General features: G+C 40.5%; 1 protein-coding gene across 3 annotated transcripts in view; it reads left to right on the forward strand.

The window, feature by feature from the left end:
- The window catches only part of DAZAP1 (DAZ associated protein 1), a 57,962-nt gene that overhangs the window by 11,927 nt on the left and 22,175 nt on the right, over positions 1-23,860 (forward strand). For all 3 annotated transcript variants that reach the window (XM_026699077.2, XM_026699076.2, XM_087922718.1), the window contains exons 2-6: positions 14,155-14,195; positions 15,014-15,180; positions 16,130-16,195; positions 17,487-17,591; positions 22,565-22,613. In XM_026699077.2, the coding sequence (XP_026554862.1) occupies positions 14,155-14,195; positions 15,014-15,180; positions 16,130-16,195; positions 17,487-17,591; positions 22,565-22,613 (428 nt within the window). The remainder of the gene's footprint in view (positions 1-14,154; positions 14,196-15,013; positions 15,181-16,129; positions 16,196-17,486; positions 17,592-22,564; positions 22,614-23,860) is intronic.

Below are 23,860 nucleotides of genomic sequence, written 5' to 3' on the forward strand. Positions count from 1 at the left end.
TTATCCTGTTGTGTGATCCTCAGACATATTTGGCTGATCTTCCATCAGCCTCCAATATTAGCTATGTATTGTTTATTGAGACTGCTGGGAATTGAATTTAACTGTTGCTATATGACATGTTGCTCATTCCTGGTACAGGTAATCCTTGACTTTATTATTACAATTGAGTCCAAAATTTCTGTTGCTAAGTAAGACATTTGTTAAGTGAGTTTTGCCCCATTTTACAAGCTTTCTTGCTCAGTTGTTAAGTGAACCACTGCAGTTGAACATCTAGTAACCCAGTTAAGTAAATCTGATTTCTTCATTGACTTTGCTTGTCAGAATGTTGCAAAAGGTGATCACATGACCCTAGGACATTGCAACCATCATAAATATGAGTCAGTAACCAAACGACTGAATTTTGATCATGTGACCATGGTGATGCTGCAGCGATTGTAAGTGTGAAAAATGGACATAAATCACTTTTTTCAGTGCTGTTGTAACTTTGAATGCTCATCTGTTATAAGTCGAGGACTACTGTATTTAAAAAAAATCAGATATTTTTACTATTTATTGTATTTTAATGCCGCCTTTATTATTATTTTTACAAATAGATGGTAAACATATCAAACACACATGCGTCCTCTTATTTTATCCACAACAACTAGTGAGGTGAGGTAAACTAAGAGAAAGAGTAATTGGCCCAAAGTCACCCAATTGGTTTTCCTGGCCTAGAATTCACAGCCTCCTGATTTCTAGGCCAGTAGTTTAACCACTACACCAAACTGGATCTACAGGGTATATACTACTAAGACTCTTGTTGTCATGACCTTTTAACTGGGCAAAATGGTTAATCATAGAGAAACAATTTTTGAACAATAGGGTACTCAAATGGACTGACTTCCAGAATGTGTCCAAATTCCATGGTTTCCTATGCTTCCTGACAGATTCCTACAAGGAAATTCAATGGGGAAGCCAGCAGAAAGTCAGAAGTCACTCCGGTTCCTACAGCTTTTTACTCACTCTTGGTGATTCCATTTTTCTGTTGAGGTTAAAGAAATATCTGTGAAACAATGAGCCTGAGTTGTCTAGTTTTATGCTAAAATTGATTCTGATTCACAGATACAATCAAACTAAGTGGTAGAGCAGAAAGACCCAAGATCAACAACAGAAAAACAACCTAACTTGAAATCATCAGTTTCCTGTTTTCTTGTGTTCGATTGAATCAAAACTTAATTTTAATGTGCTTTAACAAGCAAATTAATCCACAAACTCCATCAAGTGGGAGCTTGGCAACTAACTTGCCCCCAATCCCTGGGAGAATAGTCAGGGTATTGAGTTAAATTCGTTTTGAATAATCTGCCCTGAAAAACCTAACACACAATTAGGTATTCTAGTACTTAAATTTCTTTTCAGAAGCTACTGAAGGACATCTGGCATCCCCACCTGTGAGGTTTTGATATCATTGTGTGTTGGGATTCTCTTGGCTTATGTTGCTGGCTTTGAGGTCTATTCTGAATTTAACTTGCCTTGCTTTAATGCTCATGAGACTTACTTTGCCAGATTATTGGGACTAGAACTGTCACTGTAGTATTTGAAAAGCATGAAGCTGTATTTGCTATGGTTTATACTTGCTATGTTCAATTATATCTTTTTAACAGTCTGAAGCTCTGTCAAATGAACATTTTGACTGAGATTCTTACTGCTGACTTTTCCCAAAGGTGCTTTTTCAAAAGGCAACTGTTTTTCCTTGAAGATGTTTAGTTTCTCATCCAAGAAGCTTTTTCAGCTCTGCTACAGGAAAGGTATATTTCCTAGGTACCATAAGATGGCAACATCTTACAGAAAGCACTAGCAGCATGCCTACCCTGTCTGGTCTGATAGACTGGCAGATGTTCTTTGGGAGAGGCTACCTGCTACCTACTTGATCCTATGCCATTTAGGGTTTAAAGGTAATAACCACCACCTTGAATTGCACCCAGAAACTGGGAGCCAGTTCAGTTGGTGCAAAAGGTATATGAGCTAGGGGCACCATCACTGCATGCCATTCTAACTTTGGGATGGTCTTCAAGGGCAGCCCCAAATAGATCATATTGCAGTGATCCTGCTGTGAATTCAATTTTTTCTTGTTGAAACATTAGTAAAATCCTGGTTTTCTTTTCATTTGTATACTTGAAAAAGATTTAGACTGCCATTCGTTGCAAAAGGATTTGACTCTCCCAGAAGTTCCATGACTCCCTGAAATCTGTGAGGAGAGGAGGAGGGTTTTCTGGAACAGATCTGGGAGAAGCTGCAAGGGAGAAAGATGAACTGAAAATTCATTGTTTGTTACACTTAAGTTCACTGTATACAAACCCACAGCTGTTGTATCTCAGGAAGCCCTGTTGGTTTTGAAACATGATAGTTATTCTTTAAATAAACTTTTTTTTGGGGGGGGGGGTGTTAAAAAAAAACCAAGTTTGGAAAGTATTGATCACATGTGGGTTGGGCAGGTAAAAAAGGATGTGTTTGGAGTAAATATCACATTATCAAATCCAGTTCACCTTTTACCAGTTGATCCAGTCCCAAAACACTATATCCTCTTTCTTTGAAGCTAAAACTATTGAAAATGGGTATGATACAAAAGGACATTTGGTTGTGCTCCACCCTTTAGAATACAGATAGTAATCATAACACTATGATGACCTAACACCCCCCCCTCCCCTTTTGTAAAATTGTGTTGATTAATTTAAGTGGCAGTCCATGGAGAAATTGATTTACTGCTGTTCTGCAAAAAAGTGAGGAACAAATGTGCAACTTTTGTTTTCCTTTAGCATATTGTACTTGGAAAATAAATCCATAATGTATTTCCCTCCCTGCTGGAAAGCCCAAGACAGTTTGATGTCACTAGGCCTGCAGTTTGTTCTTTATAGGAATTTCCTATAAAGAGAAAGAAATAACCCCAACCCTATTAGATAATACACTGTTAGCATTTGATGCTGAATATAAATAACAATGATTTACTTTATTAAGTAAAATAGACATTTTGAAGGAAGTCGATAAAAGAATTGCATACATTATGTGGGGAGAGTGTAAGTAATTTATAATGGCAATAGACTATCTTTGAGTGGAATAAAACTTCTCAGGACTTTCAAAAAACTTTTCTGTGAAGGCTTTTTATCACTCCAGTCACACTAGCAAGTCCTTGCTCTTGGGTTCTGTTATGGTATATCATGAAGGATTGTAATGTTCTCATCCACGCTGCGCTGAGAGTCCAGGATGGGTTACACTCCTCCCTGTGACGTCATCGAACTGAGTCTGCCACTATATAAAAAGCTGGCCCCTAGCTGGCTCCCCAGCTTTGATTCAGCTTCTTGTCTATTGAGCTAGTGCCTTTGGAAGCAGTCAGAGTGTTCACAACAGAAGATAGCTAGGAAGGAAGGAAGAAAATCCCTTTTTGCATAGCTCCGAGAGCTCCGGTGGAGCTGTGCCATGAGGAGAGCGGGGACCCGCTCTCTTGCAGCGTCAAGGATTCAGTGCTGCCCTCGAGAGGCTGTAAGTACGGGGAGCACTCAGGGAACTTCCCACGCAGCCTTCCCCATCATGATTGGGCTGCTGCTCCTCAGTGAGTTGGAATGGTTCTTTTCAGCGCCTCTCAGCTGTTTTGCCTGACACAGCTGTTTGCTGGTTTTCTCTGCTCAGGGCTTGCAGAAGCCTAAAGAGCAATCAAGGCTAGGTGGCCATTCTCCTGGGACCAGCGCACATGCGAGCAGCCATTTTGGAAGCAATCGGCCATAATGCATGTGAAGAGTTCTGTCTTCAGGATTTGAGCAGATCTGGGCCCAATTTTAAGCAGGCTCCTTGGGGTCCCCCTCAAGGTCAGATCATCCAGGGTGGCCATAGGCCAAGTTCGCCTCAAGGGCCATGGCCTCCTTAGTGGCAGTGAGGCGGCTCCTGTGACTGCGAAATTGGCAGTCTGACTCCTGCCAAAAGTGGAAGTTGGCATCGGCTCCATGAGCTGGAGAAAAGCTCTTTGGTGACTCCCGGAATCATACCTGGTTGAAACCAGGGCCAAAAGAAAGGTTTTTTCTTCAACAGGAAAGAGGGTGGATTATCGTCCAGCTCTGTATTTCCGTCCCTCTTCCTCCCAGGCTGAGTCCAACACTCGCTTCTCCTGAAACTAGAGGGGATTCCCTCCGTGCCAGGAGCAACGACTAGAGGTGGCAGGCAGACAACAACAGAATACAGGTAAACGGCCCTTTCAAGGAGGAGGAGGTCATTCCTTCCCACACTCCAAGTGAATGCCCATTCTCCCCCCCTCCCCCCCCCCATCGGAGGTCACTGGCCTTCTTTGCCTCCAGATCGGGTGCCTGGGTGCTCAGGATAGTGAGGTCAGGTCTTTGGCTGGACTTCCTCTCACCACCCCCAAGTTTTTTTGTGGGCTGCCCTATTTTTCAGGATAGTTCAAACAGGCCCTTATGGAATCAGCCATCCAACATCTCGTGGACATAAGGTCCATACAACCAGTTCCAGTGGATCAACGAGGGCTAGATTTCTACTCTCGGCTCTTCATGATCCCAAAGATATTGGGGGGTGGGGGGTGGCGAGCCATTCTTGACCTCAAGTTTTTGAACAGGTTCATTCCATACAGGAGTTTTAAGATGCAGACCTTATATTCGATCCTAGAGAGCGTTCGGGAGAACGACCTCCTCTCTTCCATAGACCTCACGGAGGCTTACCTCCATACTCCCATCTGGCCCCATCACCACCAGTTTCTTTGTTTCTGTTACCAGAACAAGCATTTCCAGTACTGAGCCCTTCCTTTCGGGCTCTCATCGGCTCCCAGAGTCTTTACCGAGGTGTTGGCAGCATTGGTGGCTTCGCTTTGGGCTGCTCCAGTGAGAATCCAATGTTACCTGGACAACCTCTTGATCCAGTTGACGTTGATCCACTCCGCACATCGAGACCTCCACACTATATTACAGCTCCTACAGGATCACGGGTTTTCTATCAACTTCAAGAAAAGCCATCTCTCTCCCACGACCAGGCTACTTCATCTGGGTGCAATCATCGATACGTCCCTTTGCGAGGTGTTTCTCTCCCCAGATTGTGGCGAAAGCCTTAACAAGATCATCCTTCAGATTCGACGGCAGTGCAGAGTCCCCTTGTCCCATCTGTCCAAACTCCTCGGGAAAATGATTTCCTGCATTGGCATCATCCCATGGGCACGGCTCCATTCTTGGGCTCTTCAGTGGTTCCTACTGCCATTTCAACGAGCAGGAACCAGCCATACTTCCTCCAGGGTTCAGGTTCCACCACAGATCCTTCGCTCATTCAGGTGGTGGCAGTCTGGAAGGGACATCTGTTCAAAGAAGCGGACAGAATCCTGCTCACCACGGATGCCAGTCTGCATGGTTGCGGGGGCTCCTCTGGCCAGCAAGATAGCCTAAGGGAGTTGATCTCAGGTACACAGGACCTGCCCCATAAATTGGCTAGAGTTCAGGGACATCTTCCTGGCACTGAAATGTTTCCAGACCAGGGTTGCAGGGTCCCACGTGTTGGTGATGACGGACAATGTGGCCACAAAGGCACATGTCAACCGACGGGGGGACAAGGTCCAGGGCCCTGAGGAGAGAAGCCAAACTCCCGTTGGCGGTGGGTGGAGAGGCATCTTTTTCCATCAGGGCGAACCACATCTTAGGGGTCGACAGCACCCAGGCCAACTGGTAAGGTCAACCATTCGGAGTGGAGTCTCCACCCTTCCCTGTTCAGGGATCTTTCGCTCAGGTTTGTAACACCAGCAGTGGACCTTTTCACCATTCCCCTAAATGCTCAGGTAAGCAGATTTTTCACCAGATTTCCTTTTCAGGGAGCGGAGGGGACCAATGCGCTTCGGAGCAGATGGCCCCCCGGGTCTCCTCTACGCCTTTCCCCCTCTTCCTATCATTCCAGCAGTCATTTCGAAGATCTTGGAGGAAAAGGTGGAGCTGATTCTCCTGGTACCACATTGGCCCCAGGAGAGCCTGGTTTGCCGATCTGGAGAACCTGTCTGTAGCCCAACCGTAGAGGATCCCGGCCAACAGGATCTCCCTCCATCAGGGAGTCTTGATTCATCTGGACCCTCAGTGGTTCCGCTTGACCGTGTGGCGCTTGAGTGGCAACATCTGAGGGACTCTAGCCTTTCTGATAGGGTGATCCACACCATCCAGGCTTCCCGTAAACTTTCAACGATTTGCATTTACGATGCCACCTGGAAGGTTTTCTGCACTTGGTGTTTGAAGGAAAACCGTGATACCACCTCAGCATGTGTAGCTAATGTGTTACTATTCCTTCAGGATGGGTTAGATAAAGGGCTCTTGCCTAACACCCTCCGCTGCCAGGTGGTGGCCCTATCATCCATGCTGTCCTGGGAAAACTATTCTTCCCTATCCCATCATCCATCAGTTCGTAGGTTTTTAAAGGGGGCTTCCAACGTCCATCCCCCAGTTGTTCATACTGCAATGTAGTGTAGAGGTCTCGATGTGCAGAGTGGATCGACGTCAACTGGATCAAGCGTCCCATACGTGGGAGCTCCTTAAGGTGTTGCAGGTCCTTTCGGGGCCTCTGTTTGAACCCCTCAGATTAGTGTCACTTCAATTCATGACCCTTAAGGTGGTTTTTCTAGTGGCTATTACATCAGTCAGGAGAGTGTCGGAACTGATGGCACTCTCAGTCAGACAGGATCTCTGTACCTTTCGTGAGAACATGGTTGTTCTACGTTTAGATCCTACTTTTGTCCCAAAAATTAATACCTGGTTCCATTGTGCTCAAGACATTGTGTTACCAGATTTCTGCCCTCAGCCACACCATGAGTGGGAGCGTAAGTGGCATACGTTAGATGTAAGGAGAGCCCTACGTATCTACATCAAACATACTGCTGCGTTTCGAAAAACAGGCTATGTTTGTTTCCTTCTCTCCAAACTCCTTGGGGAGCAAGGCCTCTTCTATAAGTAGATGGATCAGGGCATGTATTTCTAATGCCTACCAGACCTTGTCCCTTTTGGTGCGCAAGAACCTAACGGCTCACTCCACCAGAAGCGCAGCGACCTCTGCCGCCTGGGCCACTCAGGCATCTCTTGAAGAGATCTGCAGGGTCTGGGCATCTCAGTCACCCTTCATCCGTCACTATCGTCTGGACTCATTTGCCTTGGCGGATGCAGCGTTCTGAAGACAGGTGCTCCAGAGGGTTGTCCTGCAATTGGAGTAAGCAGACCAGACGATGACCCTCCCATGGACATGCAGGCTTTGGTATGTCCCATCCTGGACTCTATGTGCAGCGTGGATGAGAATGGGCATTGGTATAATTACCTGAGAACGCCCTTTCTATTTACGCTGTAAGAGAGTCCAGCCCTACCCTTGCTACATCCGGTTCTGGTAAGTGGGGGGCATTGTTTCTAATTCTTTTTTTGCTTCCGTAGACACTCTACATCTATAAAGTATCTTCACCTAAAGCTGGAGAGCCAGCTAGGGGCTTGGTTTTTATATAGTGGCAGACTCAGCTCTGTGTCGTCACAGGGAGGAGGTCTAACCCATCCTGGACTCTCTTGCAGCGTAGATAGAAAGGCCGTTCTCAGGTAATTATACCAACGCCCATTTCCAGTTTTTGTGGAGAAGCGGTGATTCAGATATCGTGGAAAAATATAATAATCTTTGACGTGTTAATGACATCCTGCTCCAAAATACCTGCTCACTATTCCCAGTATCTTCATGTATATTTCAATAATACTGAAGGTAAAATAATGCGTTTTACTGTCTTGTATTGCAGCTGCCGGTCCACATGGTAGCATGCTCATTTGATATAGGCAGTCCTTGACTTACAACAGCTCATTTAGTGACCATTCAAAATGACAACAGCACTGAAAAAAGTGACCTACAATCATTGCAGCCCCCTCCCCTGTAGTCACAACAAAGCCAGTGATTCCCTTGACAACTTGAAAAGAAAAGTCGTAAAATGGGTCAAAACTCACTTAACGAATGTCTCAGTTGGCCATGGAAATATTGGGCTTAATTGTGGTTGTAAGTTGAGGACTACCTGTACTGCTTTTTGATATCGTCCCTGCAAGTAAGATCAGAACCGTAACTACATAAGAGTGCCTCTTAATTTGCATAATTGACCAGAAGGAGCCCTGGGTGGCAGGATCAAAGGTTGCAGAAAGATCAGATAGTTTCAAAAGAATTGCACTTCCTTAAGGGGACTTCCGTTGTGATGATCAGGGCAGTGTGAACCAAAGCCTAGACTGAAAAGTTCAGCCTATCCAAGTACATCTGCAGCTGCACAGACAGCACTCTCTTAAAGACTTTGTTTAAGGGGCATTGTTAATAGAGGAACAGCTGGCATCATTCCCTGCAACTGGGGAAGCCTTCTTCAGGAGCAAATAGAACATTGCCTTCTTTAAGATCAATGGTACCATTCCATCATGTTTCCATGTATCTATTTTCTGGATTTACCCAGTCCTTCATTTTTGGCAAGTACAAATGAGCTCTGATGATAGGCCAGAGAGCTACAAATGGCCTTCTTTGGATTTCTTGAACTGAAAGTGATCTCGTAGATTTATATTTGATATGTTTGTAGTATGAATGTACTCCCTAGCTATGATTATCTTTTTAAAGAACTGGTTTAACCTTTCAGGTTTTGCTATATTAATGTGTATGTTGCTCAGATCAGCTGTAAGTTGTGTGGCTGTATCCCTTTAAAATATAAAGCTTTTACTGAGGAAGCTTTGGAAGAAGGAATCTGCTAGTGATGTTTTAATATAAACTGCTCCCACTTTGTATCAATCAATTATCCACTTCACAAAGGAAACTGAGCCAAAAGAGAAGCTAAGTAGTTCTGCTTCTTTTGTCATTCGTTTTCATGCAATACTGCCACACAACACATATTATATTTTTCTAAACTATAGTTTGCATACTATAATGGCTGGGTCCACAAAGCATCCTAAGCAAAACAACAACATCATGATGGCTTTGATACAATAGCCTTATGAAAACAAAGGAAGAAATAGTAGACAAATCTATTTTAAAGTTACTACTCTCTCTGAAGGATAGCTTGGATTCCTAAATGCAGCATTTGCCCATCACTGTTGCTGCTGTGTGTTCTCTGAACACGGAAACTGCAATTAGCAGTAACATTTGGGGGGAGGGGAGAGATAACAGCATCCAGTTATCAATCTGCACAAATGGCATTTTTCATTGATCACTTTTAGCTGGGCAGCTTTATGAGACTTCATTTACAATTATAGTACAAGAAATCAATTCTTGTGGATATTATTTACACATGGATGGGCAAGCTATGTTGTAGAGGTTTGACCCAACTTTGCTTTCTCTCTCTCTCTCTCTCTCTTTCTCTCCCTCCCTCCCTCCCCCTCCCCCCCCCACAAATAAGTAGAGCACAAATAGTGTAAGGTCTTGAATATGACCATTCACACCTCACTTATCTTTTTAAAAAATGCACAGTACCAATGTACTGTGGTACAAGTGCCACAAGTATATCTGGCAGAGAAGATCAATGTTTCTCAATCTTGGAAGCTTCCTGAAGTGTGGCCTTCTGTACCCAGAATTTTCCAGCCACTATGCTCCTTCTTGAGAATTCTGGGAGTTGGAAGTCCATACAACTTAAAGTTGCTAAGGTTATAAAAGGGTATATTAGATCTCCAAGATTCTTTCCATTCTAGGATTCAATGGACTCTAAAAAGATGATGGCTAGCTTATTGTTACCTCCTCCAAAAATTTGAAAGTTAGAACTACAAAGCTAGATTTGTGAGGCATTTTGAGAATGAAATCACTGTTCTTCATGCTAACCTGACTTCAGTTCTTTTTACAGTTTGCTATAAAATGTCCTGTGCACTATCTAGTTTAATTCTGATCAGGTGGACATAGATGCTAATCTAACTCAAAACCTGAGGGAAAAGTCAGGTGTTGAAGACTCATTTGAAGAATAGCAGGGTTGTGATTTTTCAAACCCCCAGGAGACACCATTCCTTCCATTCTGTCAGGTACCATGACAGAGAAGGCATTCTTCCTAGATTCCATCAGATAGTATTGCTAAATAGGTGGTATCTGAAGCAAACCCATTCTGTTGGATCTTAGGGGCAGAGACAGTAGGAGAAAGGCAGCCTCTCAGATAGCCAGTTCCTAGGCATAAAGGGTTTTCTATGTGATAACTACCTAGAAGCTGATACCATAAAATACTTATACAGGTAGTCCTTGAGTTACAACCACAATTGAGCCAAAATTTAGGTTGCTAAGTGAAACAATTGTAAAGTGAGTTTTGCTCCATTTTACCAATTTTCTTGCCAGAGTTGTTAAGTGAATCATTGCATTTGTTAAGGTAGTAACATGATTGTTAAATGAATCTGGATTCCCCATTGACTTCATTAGCAGGAAGGTCGCAAAAGGGAATCATATGACCCCAGGACACAGCAATAGTCATGAGCCAGTTGCCAAGCATCTGAATTTTGATCACATGACCAAACGGTCATAAGTGTGAAAATCGGTCATAAGTCCTTTTTCACATCCCATTGTAACTTTGAACGGTCACTAAATGGAACTGTTGTAAGTTGAGGACTACCTTTAACAGACAACAACCTCATACCAGACTGTATCTCCTGCCATTCTCCTAAATTGTCCAGATAGAAAGTTCTCACCTCACCTATCATGGATTTGTCCCTCTACTCCTAAGAAAACATAGGTCCCTTAAGATCTTTATCTCCAGTGCTCAGAAATTCAGAATTCAAGAAACCTATTGCCAATTCCGAAGCGCAAAGGAAGGCTGCATAACCCTGCTGACTTGCATAGAGGGAAGGTTTCAATTAAAAATGGCTTATTACATATTGAAGCCAAATCTCCAGTTATATAAAGGAGTTCATTGGGAAAAGGCAAATGTGTAGGAAACACAAGGGAAGGCAATACCCAGCTTTCTAATTAAAATCGATACAGTCAGCGTAGCTAAATTAGTTTCTTAATGCCCCCTTAAACTCTTGGATTTCAGCATATTTTCAGAGGTCATTACAGAAAAATAGGTGTAGGGCTCCTGCTTGGATTTTATTTTTATGGTGTAGAAGATAATTGAAAGGCAATTTCATTTAGGGAGATAGATTGCCTCTTTGTCCAAGAAAAAAAAAATGTATCTCTGATGTCCAAAACCTAGCTGGCAAATTCTAAATTATATGGTGACTAAGCTCCCCTAACTTCCTTTAGTTGAATTCTAAAACGAGAGCCTGTTTGTTCTGGTGGTTGAGGCTTCATCAGTTTGGAAATGAGGACTGTGAGTTCTAGTCCCCCCCTTAGGCATGAAAGCCAGCTGGATGACTTTGGGCCAGTCATTCTCGCTTAGCTCAGTTCACCTGACAGGGTGGTGGTTGTGTGGAAAATAGGAGGAGGAAGGGAGAATTAAAGGTGTTCACCACCTTGAGTTATTATATAAAAAATAATAAAGGGGTGCAGCCTTGTTTTCACCAGTTGTGCCAATGTATTAATGGGACTACTACATGGGGGAGGGTTTTTTTTTGGGGGGGGGGAAACAAAAGCTGAGATTTATTTATTTATTCCCCATTGACTTTGCTTGTCAGAAGGTCACAAAGAGTGAGCGCCTGACCCCGTGAGACTGCAACCGCAAACCATCATTAATACTTGCCAGTTGCCAAGTGCCTGAATTTTGATCACATGACCGTGTGTATGCTACAACCGTTGTAAGTGTGAAAAATAGTCAAAACTCACTGTTTTCAGTGCAGTGCTTTTGTAACTTTGAATGGTTGCTAAGTGAACTTTTGTAAGACAAGGCCTACCTGTAATAGTCATAAATTGCAATAAACAGATGGAAATATTGTTTTTTCCCCCAACATTGAATGTATGGTTTGAGAGTGGAACCAAAACCAAGGTTACTAAGGGTGGTGATGACCTTACTTTTTATAGGACATGTTGAAGCAGAGGCTAGAAACTATCTGTCTGCCATTTCATAGTTTGGATTTCAGCAGTGAACAGGATTGGGCTTGCTGTCCTTAACTTCCCATTGTAAATCCCAGAGGTGCTTTTTCAAAAAGTAACTGGATTTTCTTTGTTTGCTCGCATCCAAGAACCTTCAGTTCAGAACATTTTCAAGGAAAAACGAAAGAAAGTTGAAGTTACAGTGGTACTGAAAAAAGTGACTTAATGACCATTCACACAACCATTGCAGCATCCCCATGGTCATATGATCAAAATGTAGATGCTTGGCAACTGACTCATATTTATCATAGCTGCTATGCCTGGGATCGTTTAATCGCCTTTTGCGACCTTCTGACAAGCAAAGTCAATGGGGAAGCCAGATTCACTTAACAACCATGTTATTAACAACTGCAGTAATTCACTTAACAGCTGAGGCAAGAAAATTATAAAATGGGGCAAGACTAACAGTTCTCTTGCTTAGCAACAGGAAGCTCAGTTGTGGTCATAAGGTAAGTTGCGGACTACCTGTAAGAGTAATTTCTCCTTCCATACAGAGGAGTTACTACAAGAGAGGGAAGGGAACAGGCAGCAGGGATGAGTAAGGGACCAGGGGGGAGGAATGGGGGTGTGAGGCAAAATTGTGGGGCAGATATGGGGCTGTGCTGGGTTATCAGTGGTTGAGGGGAAGCAGAAGAGAGAAGATTCTGAGAAGATGGGGTGGGTAGACAAACGAGGGAGGAGGAGGAGAGGGCAATGAATATCAGCTTTGCCGTGCTTGAACCTTAAAATCACTCTGGGACTCCTCTTAAATTTTTATGTCTTCTGAACCATCAACACTATTTTGGTTTTTGTTTCAAGTTTGCCAGGGTTCATCTGAAATAGTTTGGCAGAACTTTCAGGTTTGAAGCAAAATGTAATTTTCTTATTGAAGGTGCTTTTCTTCACAGCATAGTAAATAAAATTGTGTATATTTATGAAAACACTAGGAGGATGAACAATGCATTTCTAATAAGGTAGCAGAGAGGGAAATTGCATAAGATGATAATTGCCCCCTATGGCATGTTGTTGATAATAGTCAATGGCTGCTGTTAATTGCCTGTAATTGTTCCATTGGTATAGTAACCATACCGAGTCACAGCTTTTGTGTTACCATGATCATATGTCAGCAGTGCTCAAGTTACACTGTTGTGTTACTGTGCAACTGAGGTTTTAATGCAGTAGAATCTGTAAAGAACTGACTTTCACCATCTGGGGTTCTCCAGAACTACCATTTTCTAGTAAATGACATGTTACTGGACAATTTTCTGGATATGGTTCAAGTCCCAAAGCTCAGATGCTTTATGAAACACTTACAGCAAAACATTTAGTTTGCCAAAATGGTTTTCCAAAACATTCACTGACAATATTAGTAAGAGATCAGACTTCAGCCCATCTGGAAGTTTTTTGGTTGAAATGACAAATTGCTACCTTTTGCGGGTGGGGGGAATCTGTAAAATGGAAATAAAAATATCTAACTCAGAGTGAATTCTTTGTAGTGTCTATTAACTCAAAATGTATTATTTCATATTTGCTATATTTTATCAGTGCAATCTTACAGCAGATGTTGGCTATAGTACTTTCATGCATGTTTGCTGGCTTGCCATATTTTTTTAAAAAATGTTTCATAATATAAATAAATTTAGAAAAGAACTTTTCCCTTGCCAGTGACTTCAGGTTCTGCAAAGTATATAAACTGCTGTTCTTTAATCATACAATTGTAACTTTTAGAACAGGTGCCCAAATCATTTTTTTCCCTACTGCCTTTTTTTCTTTTTCTTTGTTAGCTATTTTTTTAAAAGAAATTTTGCTTGTTTGTAATTTAGGGGCTGCCTAACTCCAAAAGGCTCTGGGTGATTTACACTTTAAAAGCAAGAACAATAAAAAATAAACAGCAAAACAACCCAAAAAACCCTATAAAGGTTCAGTGACTGCCTGGGAAAACACCCAGGTTTTCAACAACTTTTGAAACATCATTAAGGTGAAAGCAGAATGAATCTCTGGGGAGATACTATTCCAGAGGACAAGCATCACAACAGAAAAGCCATTTAATCTAAGAGCAACAGTTACCATCGTGCTGATTGTTACAAACCACTCAGGCAGTCTTTTGGGATAATGAGTACTGAAAGTGCTTTGCTGTTGAGAATCTTTTATGTTTGGAATGGGAAATAATTAACTAACTTATTCTTTGAATTTCAGGAAACTATTTGTAGGAGGCCTAGATTGGAGCACCACACAAGGTAAATTGATCTGCCTCTTATATTGGTCCTGAACATCTTAACTTAAAACTATCTCATGATCAAAAGTATGAGTTTCTCCCAGTTGAAAGCAGGACACTGCACCTTACAAGATCCCAAGAAGGACTTGTCTTTGGCCTTTTGTGGTTTCTTTTTGAATGGCACAACCCCAAAATCCATTCATTAATGGTTCTGCATCCTCTGTTCTCCTTTAAGGTACAGAAAGAAGTGATAGGTAGGCTGGTCTTCCTAGGGCTCAAACAGAAATCTTCAGAAATTTCCCTTGATTTTTAAAATCCTGCTTGCGTATATTGGCCCATTGACCACCACCATCATATCCCCCTTCAGTTGACCTTGTTATTCTGAACAGAGCTCCACTACTTCTCTAGCCCCGAGTGATTGGAAACCCATTTCAAGGTAATACTATTTTATATGTTGCTCTCTTTGTCCTAAAGAGAAGGGGCTTATAACTGGTTGACTCGAGTCATTCTGGGCTTATTGCAGTGTGTTGAACACCATACTCTGAATGATACTTGACAGGAAGGTTAAAATTTGCAAAGGCATTTTTAGCTTGCAAGATGGGGAGTGGGAGAAGAAAAAGGCAAATATTTGGTCCAACAATGGGGAGGACTCTGGAACTACAAAAGGAGTACCAGAGGGCCACATATTGTATTTTTCATCCCCAGAAGCATGTCTTCACTTACACCTGAGAATATCCTCCTGTAAAATTGCAAACTACCTGGGGTGCCTTTATTTCCGTATTGGTCCAAATTTTATTTTTAACAGACTGATCTCAACAAAGCATGTTTTTTGTTTAACAGAAACCCTCCGTAGCTATTTTTCCCAATATGGGGAAGTTGTCGACTGTGTAATAATGAAAGATAAGACTACAAATCAGTCAAGAGGATTTGGATTTGTCAAGTTCAAAGATCCCAACTGTGTGGGAACTGTCCTGGCCAGCAGACCCCATACGTTAGATGGCCGAAATGTAAGTTATTCCACTTGGGTACAGGAATACAACTGCGTGTCCAATTGACTCTTAACATGAATGTGATTAAATAATGCCTTTTGAGCAATAATGTCTTTGCTGAATCCTGACTCTACTGGAGACTAGGACCTACTAGACCTCAGCTTTATTTTACATGCCGCCCCTACTATTTGAATATAATCTGCTCCAGGACCTGAGGTTGGGACATTAGATGGAGAGTTTTTTGTTGATAGTTTTATTTGAGTTTCTCCTTGGTGACCATTGTAGTTTTTTATTATTTGCTAACATTTTTATTGTCTTGATGTGCTGTTGGTGCCCAGAGTTGCTTTCATCACTTGGGCAGTGATATAAATCGGTTTAATAAGTGTATATAAGAAATCACTTCTTTATGACTTCAATTATTGTCCTTTCCCTCCTTATTTTGGGAGTTACTGCAACATTCTAAATTCCTGGGTTAGCCATCATCAACGTAAATACAATGGTAGAGTTTGGATCTACTAATGTTACTAAACCTCAACAGTGATTGTGTACTACATTGTCATATACCATTTCAGGCCCAATAGCTTCTAAAAAGAGAAACTTTTTCTTTTGGTTTATAATGTCATCTGTACTGGGTCACCTCCAGCTTTTCCTACTTTCCTCTGGCATGTGACCTTTCCAAGGTGACATTTTAACAGATTATTTTTAATAAAGCCGTCCTTTAATTGAGGGAGGTTTTTTGTGTCACATTTCTCTAGTTTTCTCTAGGAGAATAATATAACTTTGCTGAGTTGCACATGCCGCTACCACTGCTGACCCATGTGCTTTCCATTATTTCATCATATGAACATCTTAATATGTAATTTGATTCCACCATCTTGAAAGTGAGGTGGCAGGAATTAATATGCTATCTTATTTTCTCAAATGCTGGTACCAGTAAGCTCTCTTCACTTTTGCCCTCATTCTACAGATTGATCCCAAACCCTGTACCCCTCGAGGAATGCAGCCTGAGAGAACACGACCAAAGGAAGGATGGGTAAGGAAGTGTCTTCATGTTGCTTCATATTCATAAATTTGTCTTCATTTTGGTATCTTCATTGAAATGTGGTGGTTGTCTCCCAAGACCAAGAGGCTTTCTTGTAAGCACCCTATCAAATGCAGAGGTGCCAACTAAAAATAAATGGAATTTTCAGGAGTAAACCTAGCTGATGAGATGTCACATTTTGCTGAAAAGTAACTCACAGGGTTTCCAACAGATTCTAAAAAACAAAATCTGAAATTTCAACTGCATTTGGTGGATGCATGTTTTCATTTTACTTTGTGAGGTTGAATATCAGGTAGGCGTGAAATCTCCCATTCAGATATTATTCTAAACTGTTTCTCAAAACAAAAGTAGAAAACTCATAGAAAAATACAGTTGGATCAGTAGTTACTTTTGGTTACAACTGTTACCGTGTTGATTCCAGCAAAAATGAATGAATATTACAAACCAGGAGATGCACTGACAAAAAAATATTCTTGAATAAAAATTTCTTAACTTCCTGCCTGTTGTTTTTAGGTTATATGATCTATTGGTCTTCCATTTGACCTACCAATCCATAATAGAATTTGCCACTGATACTAGTTTGCAAAAATTTGTTTTGTAAAGTTGACGATATCCTCAGAGGACCAAGTGGTTCTATAGGAGAATTTACTTTAGTCAGATTGGGTCCATATCATGAAGAGTTGTGAAGGCAGAGAGGGTAACTCAGTTAAGTAAGGCAGGGTAAATGAACTGTAGGTGTTTATCTAACTGTTCTCCAACTTGAATCATTTTTATTTATTTTATTTATTAGCCACCCGCCTCAAAGTTCAAAGCGATTCTGAATCATACTTCTTGCCTCCTTTAATGCTTCTTTGTTCTCCTTCAAATCATTGGTTTCATCCTTTTTTTTTCTCCCAGTTGTGTTGCCATTGTTTCTACAGCACTGAAGTCCTACGAATCCCTGCTTTGCCCTTTCTATTCATCAACCTTTTAGTCTTTTCCGTGACTGCTTTCTTATGCATAAGCTATTATAGCTGAGTTCTTTCCTTCCCTGTCTTTTTTGTTCTATGTATTATATGTGGTAAATTTCAGTTCAAATGCCTTGAGGGTAAGCAAGGTAACACTTTACTCATCCATCCATCCATCCATCCATTCATTCAGTTTTAAATATTTTAGAGCTGTCAGCTCCACCAGCATGAGATGAAATATTCTTGCCAACTTCCACATGAAAGGAAATATATAACTTTTTTTTTTAAATAGAGAAATCCTAATTTCAGTACAACTCTCCCTTTTCTGTTGGTAGAAAGGATCCAGGAGTGATAGCAAGTCCCATAAAATTTTTGTTGGTGGGATCCCTCACAACTGTGGCGAAACGGAGCTCAGGGAATACTTCAAGAAGTTTGGAGTGGTGAGTTATTGTGATGGAATATATTATTTTGTGAAGGGGTGTTGTCCTTCACCTTCTAACTCTTTAAAATATTAGTTTTTTCATTTGGTGGGATAAATAAGTTAAATAAGATTGTGGTTGGTTGGTGTTCATTTGAAAAAAAAAAAAGATATTTCTTAAGTTTACAAAAGCCCTTCATTCTAACTTATTCTGTTTGAGAATTTCTGAGCTTGTGCTTTTGCTCTCCTCTTCTGACATTTTTATTAACGGGACGCCATGTAATTTGGCAGTAGAATTTTGCAACATTACAAAGCTTTGTTACATGTTTACTTTCAGGGATGGGATCTGACTGGTATAACTACCGGTTCTGTCGCTCTGAGTTGCGCGAGTGCAATTTACGACCTGCTTAGCTGCCCGGACAGCTGAGCAGCACTGTGTGCAAGTGCGCAGCGGTTGGAAAAGCCCTTTTCCCCTGCTTTTTCAACTGCAGCTATGTCACACAAAGCACCTGTGGTTGAAAAAGCAGGAAATAAAGGACAGGTAAGAGCCCAGGTGGGCGGGTGGGCCAAAACAGCAGCAGACATAGAACCGATTCTATGTATGCTCTCTGTCTGCTGCTCTTCAGAACTACCAGTTCCACAGAGGTGGACAGAACCGGTAGAATCCCACCCCTGTTTACTTTCATACGATTTCAGCAGTGGTTTTGCTGCAGAAATAATGTTTTGCTGAAGAGAGAGTTAATGGATAAACAGTATCTTAAGTAACAACCTGAAGCCTTTAATAAGGACTCGGTAACTTTCTGCTTGGACAACAATACAATTGATAAAAATTGATAAAATTTGCAATTGTTACCTTGGATCATTTGCAGATGCATTTGTTTTGTTTTTTTTAATTGGATTGGATTGGATTTTTACATTTTAGCCAAGTTTGACTCTTAATGCCCTAGTGTTTACAGGTGATGGGTCAGCATATTTGTCAGACACCAATATGTCAGCATATTTGAAAGATAGCAAACTGGGAAATTTATAATGGGAATATAAGGAGATTGTATTGTATTATAATATGGTAGTCTATTCTTGGTCCTGGTTGTTAATACTCAGGGTTTCTGGCCTTTTTGCATAAACAGGACTGACTAACAAAATAAAAACTCTGCCTCCCACCTCAAACAACTTTTTCATTGCCTCTTTGGCAAGATTGTTCAGTTTTCATTAAATATTCACACACCTTGCGTTGGGTTATATTACTTTCCTCCTCTGCTCACCCCATCCCTTAGTTTTCTTTCTTTCTTTCTCCTCTTTCCAAAATAGGTAAGTGAAAGTAGTTCGTTACATAGACAAATGCAGTTTATCATTTTATTTGTAAGATTTTTGTATGTAATACAATAGCCTTTCCTAGTCTAAATACCTTTAAATATTATGCAGCATAGTTTCCGTAATCCCTCACAATTGGCAATAACATTTGGGAAAGGTGTGGGATACAGTCCAAAACTCTGAAGGAAACCAGGTTTATATGTCAATATTAAATAGTATGGGAGGAGTCACAGTCTTACAAATGCTGTCTTCTCTACTCCAGTCCCTCTGTGCTAATCTAGTATTTATACTGAATTAGACCTATTAGCTTTCATTATAGGATTCTATTAAATCAACAAAGCCTATAAAAATAATTGTGGCAGGTAAAGATAAGAGTATATACGCTGTAAATTTTCTATTGCTTCTTATCAAAAAAGCTTCACTTAGTGAGATGCCTTGTTTGCTCACTATACCACTCAGCCATTAGGTGGTTTATTTTGCTTAACATGACTGAACCATGATAATCACATCATATTCATGACATCATGTTAAACTGTAATTTAAACATGGATTATTTCACAATGTGAAGCTACTGTTAGGGCATGTCAACAATAAAGTCCAGAATAGAAAATACTCTGGCGTTTTAGAAAATTATGACTGACAGAGAAAAATGTTTGATGAAACTAGAGCTATTACTATGTTTTCTATTTCCTTTTAAAAAAATACTTTTATTATTTTGTGGTGGTAAACTCTCCAACCGAATCCTCTCCCCAAAAGCAAGTGCAGCATATAAGTATCTTTAGGAAGGTGACTAGTGATACTTTACAGAAGCACTAAAGCTCCTTCTCTTTGGGGTTACATATGCAGTCTAAATTACAGAACTATTACAGGTACATTTTTAAAAGGGCAATGTGAAAGAAATTAGCAGTGTAGGTTTATTGGATAACTTTCTTGAAAATAAATAGTGAGCCAGCTCATATGGAAAAGGATTAGTGTAATATAGTGGGCAAAAACAGCTGCCTCCTGTAGCTGTATCTTTAAAATAGTTTATATGGCAAAAAGGACCATTTACATCTTGCCAGCCTGGAACCATATTTATTTTTATTTGTAGTAAGTTTAATTAGTTTTAAGAGAGGGTAAGCTTACGAATGCATTTTAGAGAACCTTGGCAGATATGAATTGAGTTATCTCGCTAAGTTTTATGTGATACGTCTAAGAGCTTTCGACAAAATAAAACAGCCAGTGTACCAAAAGTGCTTTTTCAAAAGGCAACTGGACCTTCTTTGTTTTCCTTGAAGACATTTCACTTCTCATCCAAGAAGCTTGTTCCATTCTGACTAAAGAAGTCAGAACTGTTGTAACTGAGAAAGCTTCTTGAATGAGAAATAAAATGTCTTCAAGAAAAAATGAAGAAAACCCAGCTGCTTCTTGAAAAAGCACCTTTGGAACAACCATGATCTGAATGACTGAGAATCTCCATAGACAAACAGCCAATTTAATATAGTGGTTAGGATGCTGAGCTTGGAGAGAACTAGATTATGCACTTGATTGTGAAACTTCTTGAATAACTTCAGTCCAATCATTTTTTTCCCTTTGCCTAACCCACTTCACACAAAGTACAATAATTAGTACCAGATGTAAAATCAGGGTAGACCTGAGGTAAATTGCCTTGAACTCACAGAAAAGACAAGGTATAAGTAAAGGGAATCAAGGGGTGTTTTTAACTATTTTGCCCAGCTGAATCAGAAACTTGACTTTCCTTTTGGGAGAAGACAGTTGTCAAGGCATAATTGGGTATGCCCCAAAAGGGAATTAATCCACAATAGAAGGATTTCCATTTGGTAATTTGAACCAAGGCAACTAAACAGTCTTCAGATTAACACTAAAACCTCACCCTGCCTCTTCCTTTTCATTATGTAGTTGTCCTTTGGGTCTAAAGTCCTCCCTAGGGAGAAATTTGCAGCTTTTAGGACAAATGTTCCTTAAAAGCCCTTGAATGATCAATATGTTCCCTTCTTTCCAATGATCTTTTGCGCTGCTGCTGTTCTTCCAGCCGCATAGGCTCAGCCTCCCCTTGTAAAAAGTAGCTTCTTGGTGCTCAACAAAAGAGCCTCTCTATGTGAGAGGGCCTTTTGCTGTAGCAGATACTGGTTGAGATGCAGAGAAGAGTTGATTGACTTCCTTTATCTTAGATTGATATGTATTCTTTTTTTTTTAACTGAAGTTCATTGTTGTTGTTTTTCTAAATAGGGGGAAAATATTCACCTCTTATTTACAAACTAATCCTAACCCTTTTCTGATTTAAAGAATCACAGGTAAACTCAAGTATAAAGTTGGGATTGAGCGATGGCTCTTCCGCACATTGTTCAGCTTCTTTTATAGGGTGTGAAAGAAAGAGGGCTGCTTGGGAAATGGGGTTGAAAGTTGAGGGAAGCATGCTGTCTCCAGGTAAAAGAAAGTCTAATCGGGAGCTCTGTATTTTTCCCTGCTCTCCATCACACTGTAGCAGTCTCTAAATTGCCTCTTGAATACACAAGCAAATCAAAGGTGAGTAAAGATAGTTATTGCGTGACAGCTACTTAGACTAACAGGCTTTGTCTGTCACCTTAGGGAGTTGAATTACCTGTTTAAAATAATTACAAAGACATATTGTAAAGTATACTGTATTCAGTGTTCCTTGTTTTTTCGTCTGGTTAAGGCATCGGTCCTCATTCCCCAGAGCTACCTGCTTTTCTTCTTTTTTTAATAAGATGTTTTTCTGCTGCTTCAGCACAATTAACCATGGCCACATCTGTTGAATGCTTTCAAAGGGCTCAGAGTAGTATTATGTACCGGATTCTCAAGAGGGGCCTTGCCTTGTCCTGTTGGTGTTTAAATGGCTGATTATTCATAATTATTCAGTACCAGTAATAATAGTAATGGCAGCATACTTCTACTGTTAAAGTGAGACAATTCAAATAGAAGGGGATTGGCCTCAGTTTGTAAGACATACGCTGGAAGAAGTTTGTTTTCTTTTGATTTTCTTCCTAATAAGAAATTATTATGGCAGCTCCAGTGCTAGTATACTATGTTTGGAGGCAGCAATGGGAAGGCTGGATTTCACCGAAGTCTCTTTAATATGCCCACAATACCTTCCTGCTATGTATTTGTGGCTTTGATTCATATTGACAGGAGTTTCTCTGAAGCCAAGGTTCTTTTCTCACACTTGGTAAGGGACAATCAAAGTAGCCAGGCTGGGAAATCTGCAGGAACCATTATTGTATAAGGAAGCAAGCCATGGAATGGTCCTTCATACCAAAGCCCCATTTGAAGGAAGGAGACTGATTTGTGAACATTGACCCAGTTAGCCACATAGCAAAAGTTCATGATAGAAGATTATATTTGTAGCTTAGGGCTAAACGGTGGGGTTGTGGTGATCTCAGAGCTTGGTTATTTTCCTGCAGACGTTTCATTACCACACTAGGTTGACATCGTCAGTGCTGGTGTAGTGCAGTGCCGCACTGATGTTGTCACCTAGTTTGGTCATGAAACATCTGCAAGGAAACAGAACTTAAGAGAGCATCAAGGATCCCACAGGAAAAGTTCAGTGATATTTTTATACTTCACTTCATCTTGCTGATAAAGGTTCGGCTGATAAAATCAGGTTCATCTTAAATTTTGTCTGATAAAATCATTAGTAGAATTTCCTTTTTATCTTTTTTTCAGGTTACTGAAGTGGTAATGATCTATGATGCAGAGAAACAGCGACCCCGAGGTAAAGAAGAATTTAGTTAACCTTTGAAATTTCTTTATCCTCTTCCTATGTCAGATGGCAAACTTACACAACATCCACATATATATGTATGGACACATGTGCTCATATATGTATATATGTCTTTTGTAAGCTGCCTCAGGAATTTATTTCACTGAGCAGACTTTCACAGAGGCTTTTCATGCTATTTTATCTAGTATTATTGTTTTAGAAGTCAGATACTACATTGCCATGTTGTTCACTTATACCACTCTGAAAAGGTGTTTTCCTTAACAAAGGCATGGCACTTGTATTGATCTGCTCCTTTCAATTAGCTCAAAAGCCACGAGAAAGGAGTAACTAGATAACTTTTGATTTTTCCACCTTTAAAGGTGGGCACCATTAAGAACCAAGCGCCTATTTTTGTTTTTAGGACAGGAATCCTTGTGAAGTGCCAGACTGGAACAGATGTTAATGCTTGCTACATTTCTCACATTTTCTTTCTTTTAAGTGGCTACAGCTGAAATTTGGAGCCAAAAGCCCTTTGTTGCTTGAAACATTCTGTGGATGGGAGTCAATGTGGCACTTTTAATTTTGCGATTCCGCTTGTATATTGGAGAAAGCAACTCCCTTAGTTGGCAGACCTGAGCCACTTACATAATTCATTTTGGGTCCCAGCAGAAAGTGGCCATTGTGTTCTCCAGCTATTCATTGCACCAGTCACCTTTCAGTAATTTTTTTTTTATAGAAGCAATACTTTTAAAACATCATCAGTGTTAATTGCATTTCAACCACACGATAGCATGTGAAACATGCTGGAAAACAGTTTGCCATCTGGACTTTCCACTTCTTCTTGTTTCTGTTATTTAAAGAAATATATATAGACATATATATATATATATAAATTCTTCACTTCATATTTATTAAGCTGTTAAGTATTAGTTTTATCTTTAATTTAGACACATCTTTAGTGACATATATAAGTGTTTCATAGTAAAAGTACAGTAAACATTAAGTTCTTTCTTTCCCTCTCTTTTTCTCTCTCTCTGTAAACTGATTTGTGATTAATATCTCTTTAGATTTCTTCTCTCTAGGTGATAGATTATCACAGAGGTACAGGCCATTTCAACAAACGGAGGAGGGACCGGGCTTTGTCTTTATTGGAGTGTAAATAAAGTTTTTACTATGTGGTGTGGGAGGAGCTATGAGGGGCAGTTGCTCTAATTTGTTTTGCAACAGCTTTGCACTATTTCAACAGAAAAATTCACTGA

This window comes from Pseudonaja textilis, chromosome 1 (genome assembly GCF_049901715.1).
Source record: "Pseudonaja textilis isolate UNSWEBS1 chromosome 1, rPseTex1.2, whole genome shotgun sequence".
NCBI lineage: Eukaryota > Metazoa > Chordata > Lepidosauria > Squamata > Elapidae > Pseudonaja > Pseudonaja textilis.